Raw genomic sequence first — 9,045 nt, 5'->3', positions numbered from 1 at the left:
AAGTTATTTGTTGATATGTACAGAAACAATTAACTATAAGTACTAGGTACAGAAAGTGGACATAAAAACTAAAGCATCTGGGCAAGGCAAATTATACTGTGGACCATGGTCCACACTGCATTGTAAACTATGGTCATTGTTGATATTGCAGTTGTGTTGAAAGGGAATTGCGTTGCGCGGAACAAGGCCGTTTCGTCCATCTGGAACTGCAGTTGAACTGATACTGCAGTTGTGTTAACGGATGAAACGGCCTCTGTTATGCGCAACTGCAGTTCCCTTTCAATACAACTGCAGTATTAATCATGACCATGGTCCACGGTATAACGACGGTATATGCAGCATTCCATTATAACCAGTCTCAAAAACAAACATTTATCACACAAAATTCATTGTTTTTAAGGTATTACTATGTTCTGTCAAAACGAATATACAACGAACTATACATGAAAAAAGAAGTTCAGCCATATTATACATCTGAAAAAGTTGCAAAAAACAAACAAACAAAAACTTCTAACCAGAAAAGAGGAAAAAGAAAAAGGGGGTAAAAAACTATCAGTCAAATTCAATGTTGAGTATGCAGTAAATGCAGCATTTATGCAAGGACTAATGTAGTGTCACTATATAAACAGCCTGTATATGTTCATCTAGTACCAGTGGCCAGTTCAGATCTGCAGGTTGAATTGAGAGGAGAAAAGATATAAAAGCAATCGAAGAATCCAAAGCCCGAAGCCCAGACCAGCGCTACCGCCACCCACCGCCACTCCACAGCTGTGGTGTCATAGCGCTGCCATCATAGTTTGCCTTGCAGCTTCCCTCCTCATCTCTGCCGCTTTGCCACTTCCCCGGAAATACATGTACACTTGCTGCACATTGTAACGAACAGTGAGCGTTTTCAAACGACAAGTTTCATGCATGCAGGGTGAAATTTGTCGAGAAGATCATATAAACTGAACCTGAATGACCCATATGCTCATCAGTGATTCGATGGCGAATAGCCCGAATCCAATAAAGTAGAATATCTGCAGTTGAAATGCAAATGTATGAGAAAACCGAATACAGACACTCTGCAGATCATCTTTATGCAATATGCACTTACCCCAACGAAAGAACTGCTGAAAGAAACTTCGAGTGCAGGCAAGATACCACTGTGAATAGGAAGATCAAGAGGAAGTACTATGAGTCCACATTCTGGAAAATTAAATGGTGACACCGAATAATAATGTACTGAATTCAGGGATGAAGCAGAGCAGCTTACGTCAAAGATTTCCCCTTAAAAAAGATGGGAGGCGCAACAGCAGCAACAACACAGAATCCAATGTGAAACTTCACCGCGAAGAATTAAAGAAAAAGGAAATCAAACGTCAACACATGCAACAGTTCAAGGGTTTCGATCAAGCAGAAAGACGAAAATAGGAGGAGAAGCATTTACCATGTAACTCAAGAAAAACCAAACTAACTTCAATGCACTATCGCTCCTGCATTCAGTGCAGTTAAAAACAATACATCCATTCATCAAGTCGTTCTTAACAAATTTAAACTTTGTGACAATCAGAGGAACCTATCATGCACTGTTTTATGGGACTTTGTTTACAGTAGTTCAGCTAAATGTGCAGATTTAAAATATTAATAAATAGATGAAGGGAGAAGCAGAGATAAGTACTTCATCGCACGATAGAGAGGGCGATACCACAACACATAGGCTCCAGGGACACCTGTTATGAAGTAGATGATAGCAAGAAAGAAGATCATTGGACCTGTAAAAAACACAAGTTAACCTTATTGAAGTCGCTAAACATAATCGAATTCCAGAAACCAACCTTCTTCATTCACCCAAGCTGCTAAGGCAACGGCAACAATGTTCCAGGCAAGACAGACAACAAGACCTGCTCATCACCAAAAAGTAAATGTGAACCTACCACAGTAGCGTATTAAGATTGTTATCCTGTAAAACTCTTCAACTGAGTTAGGCTTACCCAATAGTGTCAGGAATGCCACATATTGCATCTTCTGTAGATGAACTGGAATTTCATTCGCAATATCGTGGTGAATAATAGGGAAGAATGGTGGAAAATTCTTTTCCTCTATAACGATCCCAGCTGAGCAAATACAAAAAGTGCAGTGGAGAGCTTAATTTAAACAAGTTCTATATAAGACTTAAAAGTATACAAAGACATTACAGAGACCTACCCCGTGCTATGGCATCTTCTTTCCTTTTCAGTTCCTAAATAAAACACCAAGAATATATTACATATGTTTGTATACAGATGAAGAATTGAAAAGGATAGGAATTCAGGCTACAAATAAGAACCCCAAATGACAAGATATGGCAAGCAAAAGTTCATTCCACATACAAAATCAATCTTATAGATGACAACTTTGAGATTATGTTAGTGTATTATAGCATCAAAAGAATGCAAAATAAAATTCAGAATCCTACTTGTTCCCTCTTCTTCAGTTCAGCCTCCCTAGCATGAAGTTCCTCCTCCTTCCTCTTTAATTCCTGGATTCATAGAATTAAACAAGCCATTTTAATTGTAATCCTTGAGAGAGTAAAAAAGTATCCTATACACTATAAAATGTATCTAAAATCTTTGAAAAAGATCAATAGCACTGTTTTTCACCATGGCGGTACTATCAATAGGAATATCTACAGTATCAGCACGTTCAGGTGGAAGAGGGGAAAGTCTTGAGCTTGATGCAGACGGCTTGCTCCCAGGATTCTGGTGATTTCAGCAAGAACAGTAATTCATAAGCAATGAAATTATCGGTGAACAGCTTATATACATGAACTACAGAATATCACCAATTCAGAAATACAGATTGAATTTGAATTGAAATACAGAAATACAGAAATACAGAAGTAAAGCTGTCTTATTAGAGCAAAAATTTGTGAGTTAAATGTTACAGAAATACAGATTGAATTTGAATTGAACAATGAACCTTCCCAAATTCCCATAACCATTTAGGCTTTGGGAGAGCACAATCTGAGGTGAAAAAAGGGTCAGTAGCATTAGCAATACCAGAACCAGCACTAATGCACAACCACAACTGGCTCGATAGCAGCAAGTCAAGACCAATTCTACATGCTCAGCACAATTACTAGGAAGGTTTCGTTCCCGTTGTAATGTACATTAAGTCCACTGTGTTCAATTCATCATTAACATAAAAAAAAAAAAAAAGTTTCCATCATTTCTTTAATGCAAAGTAGCAAGGAACCAAATGGGCCTTTAATTATACAATTCCAATACAATAACAGGGAAGAAGAAAAAAAAAAGAAGCTACCATGTTAAAGTTCTCAAAGAAAAGCAGAAATAATTTCCAGGATAAGAAGAGATTACAAAGGACACAATTCAAAAGAAAAAGAATAAACTTACTGCCATATTAAATGGACCGCTACCTTGAGTGCTTTGGTCCTAAAATCAGAAGCAAACATCATGCTTAAAGTGTGAGTTATGAACATTTCATTGAAAAATCAAATGGAAAGCCACACATTCTTCATGCCATGACTCAGAAAACAAAAAAAACATCACATTTAAAGCTCACCAACGTATCATTCACATCATCACATGATGATTCATATCTTTCTCTCAGAGAATTTCACATCTGAAAGGACAACCATGTTGCCAGAAAATGAATAACCAATTTCATTGACAAAGACAACATATAAAAAAAAAACATTGTCCCTATCATATAAAAAGACATTGACTATATTCTTCTGAGGCCAAACAGCTAATCAAATAGCAAGAATCTCAATTTGAAATTTCAGTACAGACCAACAAAATGCACTTTCACTAAAAATCAATCCATAAGCTCCCTAATGCAAATAAAACAGGCCTAAAATCCAAAGCGACGGACAATCTTCAAAACTAAAACCATAAAATCAAAGCCGCAATAACATATATAGCATGTTTGCATGGAAATGGGGAAATACCCCAAACGGGTTAACTTCTTCTTCTTCTTCGTCGAATGGATTATCATACGCCATGAGAACGAATCAGCACAGTATCAAGAACAACAATATGAAATTCACGCTTTTTGGAAAACTTTGGCAGATCTGATTAAAGAAAAAAAGGGAAAAAGGGAAAATGGGTATAATTTTGATTGAATGTGGGAGAGCATGGAGTTTAGAATTTTTAGATTGAAAAAATGCGGTATTGTGCTCAGGACGATAGACGATTGATTAGGAAGAGACGTTAAAGTTTCAGTTTTTATGTTTTCCTTTTATAGAAATTTTGTCAGCCTTCGACGCCGAATCCCGCGATTCCTGAGTGGGAGCGAAAACAGGCGCGATTGTGCTTATATAGGTCATAGGTGTCAACCAAACTTAGACTGCTTGACTTTAAAAATTCAAATAAAAATAAAATAAGAGTTAGGATATAAAGTGGCAATTATGTACATAAACAGATCAATTTAGTTCATCAAGTCATAATTACTTATTAGTGACCTGAATATCAGATAAATGTAAATATCACTTATTTTGCAAAAAATGTGTCAAATATGCCATCGAACATTACCTGAAAAATCAATTACGCCCTCAAACTTTTTAAAGTTACAATTAGATACATAAACATGTCAATATAGTTCACAAAGACATAATTACCTATTAGTGACCTGTAATACCAAGTAAATATAATGTCACTTTATTTATTTATTTTATATTTTTTTTACATAAAATGTGTCAAATAGGTTATCAAACTTTACATCTAAAGTCAATTAGGTCATCAAACTTTTTAAAGTTGCAATTAGTTACATAAACATGTCTATTTAGTTCGTCAATGCATAACTACCAGGTAGTGACCTGTAATCCAGGTAAATATAAATGTCACTTTTTTTTTTTTTTTTTTTTTTTTTACATAAAATGTGTCAAATAGGCCATCAAACCTTATCTGTAAAGTAAATTAGGCCTTTAAGCTTTTTAAAGTTGCAATTAGTTACTTAAATATGTCAATTTAGTCATCAAGACATAATTACCTGTTAATGACCTATAATACCAGGTAATATAAATGTCACTTTTTTTTTTTTTTTTGTTTTTTGGCATAAAATGTATCAAATAGGCCATCAAACATTATCGTTAAAGTCAATTAGGCCCTCAAACTTTTTAAATGAATAATTAGATACATAAACATGTCAATTTAGTCATCAATGCATAATTACCTGTTAGTGACCTGTAATACCAGGTAAATATAAATGTAACTTTTTTTTTTTTTTTTTTTTTTGCATAAAATGTATCAAATAGGCCATCAAACTTTATCTGTAAAGTCAATTAGGCTCTCAAACTTTTTAAAGTTGCAATTAGGTACATAAACATGTCAATTTAGTTCATCAAGGCATAATTATCTGTTATTGACCTTTAATATCAGGTAAATATAAGTGTCACTTTTTTTTTGCAAAAAATGTATCAAATAGGCCATCAAACTTTACGTGTAAAGTCAATTAGGCCTTCAAACTTTTAAAAGTTACAATTAGGTACATAAACATGTCAATTTAGTTCATAAAAGAATAATTACAGGTTAGTGACCTGTAATAACAGGTAAATAAAAATGTCACTTTTTTTTTGCATAAAATGTATCAAATAGGCCATCAAACTTTATCTGTACAGTCATTTAGGCCCTAAACCTTTTTAAATTTTCAATTAGATACATAAACATGTCAATTTAGTCATCAATGCATGATTAACTATTAGTGACCTGTAATAACTAGTAATTAAAATTTTCACTTTTTTTGGCATAAAATGTATCAAATAGGCCATCAAACTTTATCTGTACAGTAAACTAGGCTCTCAAACTTTTTAAATTTGTAATTAGATACATAAACATGTCAATTTAGTAATGAAGGCATGATTACCTGTTAGTGACCTGTAATAACAGGTAAATAAAAATGTCACTTTTTTTGGCATAAAATGTATCAAATAAGACGTCAAACTTTATCTGTAAACTCAATTAGGCCCTCAAACTGTTTAAATTTGCAATTAGATACATAAACATGTAAATTTTGTTATCAAGGCATGATTACCTGTTAGTGACTTGTAATAACAGGTAAATGAAAATTTCACTTTTTTTGGCATAAAATGTATCAAGTAGCCCATCAAACTTTATTTGTACAGTCAATTAGGCACTCAAACTTTTTAATTTTGCAATTAGATAAATAAACATGTCAATTTAGTTATCATGGCATGATTACCTGTTAGTGACCTGTAATAGCAGGTAAATAAAAATGTCACTTTTTTTGACATAGCATGTATCAAATAGGCCATCAAACTTTATCTGTACAGTTAATTAGGCACTCAAACTTTTTAAATTTTGCAATTAGATACATAAACATGTCAGTTTAGTCATCAATGCATGATTACCTGTTAGTGACCTGTAATAATAGGTAAATAAAAATGTCACTTTTTTTGGCATAAAATGTTTCAAATAGGCCATCAAACTTTATCAATACAATCAATTAGATCCACAAACTTTTTAAATTTGCACTTAGATTCATAAACATGTCAATTTAGTCATCAATACATGATTACTTATTAATGACCTGTAATAACAGGTAAATAAAAAAGTCCCTTTTTTTGGCATAATATGTATCAAATAGGCTATCAAACTTTATCTGTACAGTAAATTTGGCCCTCAAACTTTTTAAATTTGCAATTAGATACATAAACATGTCAATTTAGTCTTTTAAATTTGCAATTAGATACATAAACATGTCAATTTAGTCATCAAGATTTGCAATTAGATACATAAACATGTCAATTTAGTCATCAAGCCAGAATTATCTATTAGTGACCTGTAATAACAGGTAAATAAAAATGTCCCGTTTTTTTTTTGCATAAAATGTATTAAATAGGCTATCAAACTTTATTTGTACAGTCAATTTGGCCCTCAAACTTTTTAAATTTGAAATTAGATTCATAAACATGTCAATTTAGTCATCAATGCATGATTACCTGTTAGTGACCTGTAATAACAGGTAAATAAAAATGTCACTTTTTTTGGCGACCTGTAATAACAGGTAAATAAAAATGTCACTTTTTTTGGCATAAAATGTATACAGGTAAATAAAAATGTCACTTTTTTTGGCATAAAATGTATCAAGGTAAATAAAAATGTCACTTTTTTTGGCATAAAATGTATCAAATAGGATAAAAATGTCACTTTTTTTGGCATAAAATGTATCAAATAGGTCATCAAACTTTATCAGTATAGTCATTTAGGCCCTAAACCTTTTTAAATTTGCAATTAGATACATAAACATGTCAATTTAGTCATCAATGCATGATTAACTATTAGTGACCTGTAATAACAGGTAAATAAAATTTTCACTTTTTTTGGCATAAAATGTATCAAATAGGCCATCAAACTTTATCTGTACAGTAAACTAGGCCCTCAAACTTTTTAAATTTGCAATTAGATAAATAAACATGTCAATTTAGTAATGAAGGCATGATTACCTGTTACTGATCTGTAATAACAGGTAAATAAAAATGTCACTTTTTTGGCATAAAATGTATCAAATAAGACATCAAACTTTATCTGTAAAGTCAATTAGGCCCTCAAACTGTTTAAATTTGCAATTAGATACATAAACATGTAAATTTTGTTATCAAGGCATGATTACCTGTTAGTGACTTGTAGTAACAGGTAAATGAGAATTTCACTTTTTTTGGCATAAAATGTATCAAGTAGCCCATCAAACTTTATTTGTACAGTCAATTAGGCCCTCAAACTTTTTAATTTTGCAATTAGAACAGTCAATTAGGCCCTCAAACTTTTTAATTTTGCAATTAGATAAATAAACATGTCAAATTAGTCATCATGGCACGATTATCTGTTAGTGACCTGTAATAACAGGTAAATAAAATGTCACTTTTTTTTGGCATAGCATGTATCAAATAGGCCATCAAACTTTATCTGTACAGTCAATTAGGCACTCAAACTTTTTAAATTTTGCAATTAGATACATAAACATGTCAGTTTAGTCATCAATGCATGATTACCTGTTAGTGACCTGTAATAACAGGTAAATAAAAATGTCACTTTTTTTGGCATAAAATGTTAACAGGTAAATAAAAATGTCACTTTTTTTGGCATAAAATGTTTCAAATAGGCCATCAAACTTTATCAATACAATCAATTAGACCCACAAACTTTTTAAATTTACACTTAGATTAATAAACATGTCAATTTAGTCATCAATGCATTATTACTTATTAGTGACCTGTAATAACAGGTAAACAAAAATGTCACTTTTTTTGGTATAAAATGTATCAAATAGGCTATCAAACTTTATCTGTACAGTAAATTTGGCCCTCAAACTTTTTAAATTTGCAATTAGATATATAAACATGTCAATTTAGTCATCACGTCATAATTACCTGTTAGTGACCTGTAATAACAGGTAAATAAAAATGTCACTTTTTTTGGCATAAAATGTATCAAATAGGCTATCAAACTTTATCTGTACAGTAAATTTGGCCCTCAAACTTTTTAAATTTGCAATTAGATATATAAACATGTCAATTTAGTCATCACGTCATAATTACCTGTTAGTGACCTGTAATAACAGGTAAATAAAAATGTCACTTTTTTTGGCATAAAATGTATCAAATAGGCCATCAAACTTTTTCTGTACAGTCAATTAGGCACTTAAACTTATTAAATTTTGCAATTAGATACATAAACATGTCAGTTTAGTCATCAATGCATGATTACATGTTAGTGACCTGTAATAACATGTAAATAAAAATGTATCTTTTTTTGGCATAAAATGTATCAAATAGGCCCTGTACAGTCAATTAGAATCTCAAACTTTTTAAGGTTTCAATTAGATACAGAAACAAGTCAATTTAGTAATCAAGTTATGATTACTTGTTAGTGACCTGTAATAACAGGTAAATAAAAATGTCACTTTTTTTTTGGCATAAAATGTATCAAATAGGCCATCAAACTTTATCTGTACAGTCAATTAGGCCTCAAACTTTTTAAATTTGAAATTAGATAGATAAACATGTCAATTTTGTCATCAAGGCATGATTACCTGTTGACTTGTAAT

General features: G+C 32.0%; 1 protein-coding gene across 2 annotated transcripts; it reads right to left on the bottom strand.

Annotated features, from left to right (window-relative positions):
• Positions 1-473: 473 nt before the first annotated feature.
• Positions 474-4,132, bottom strand: LOC115997337 (secretory carrier-associated membrane protein 1-like). 2 transcript variants are annotated; one of them, XM_031236880.1, is made up of 13 exons: positions 3,932-4,132; positions 3,375-3,413; positions 2,622-2,720; positions 2,438-2,500; positions 2,188-2,221; positions 1,974-2,096; positions 1,818-1,883; positions 1,661-1,754; positions 1,430-1,475; positions 1,256-1,323; positions 1,097-1,145; positions 954-1,019; positions 474-863 (listed from the first exon to the last, which is right to left on the bottom strand). In XM_031236880.1, the coding sequence occupies exons 1-13, from the start codon at positions 3,983-3,985 to the stop codon at positions 777-779; spliced, it is 888 nt and encodes a 295-aa protein (XP_031092740.1). In that variant the 5' UTR covers positions 3,986-4,132; the 3' UTR covers positions 474-776. The 2 variants fall into 2 exon arrangements, with proteins under 2 accessions (XP_031092740.1, XP_031092741.1); XM_031236881.1 differs by having other exon boundaries at positions 1,661-1,712.
• Positions 4,133-9,045: the final 4,913 nt, after the last annotated feature.

The sequence above is a fragment of the Ipomoea triloba genome, chromosome 11, assembly GCF_003576645.1.
Source record: "Ipomoea triloba cultivar NCNSP0323 chromosome 11, ASM357664v1".
Classification (NCBI taxonomy): Eukaryota; Viridiplantae; Streptophyta; class Magnoliopsida; order Solanales; family Convolvulaceae; genus Ipomoea; species Ipomoea triloba.
Note: the sequence above shows the minus strand (reverse complement) of the source record. Positions and strands in the feature narration are given on the sequence as shown.

Coding starts and splice junctions, on each gene's coding strand:
- LOC115997337 (XM_031236880.1), bottom strand. CDS start 3,985: ATGGCGTATGATAATCCATTCGACGAAGAAGAAGAAGAAGTTAACCCG. Junction 2,501..2,621: donor CTATTGATAGTACCGCCATG/GTGAAAAACAGT, acceptor CTATGAATCCAG/GAATTAAAGAGGAAGGAGGA. Junction 1,020..1,096: donor TCAGCAGTTCTTTCGTTGGG/GTAAGTGCATAT, acceptor TTTCAACTGCAG/ATATTCTACTTTATTGGATT.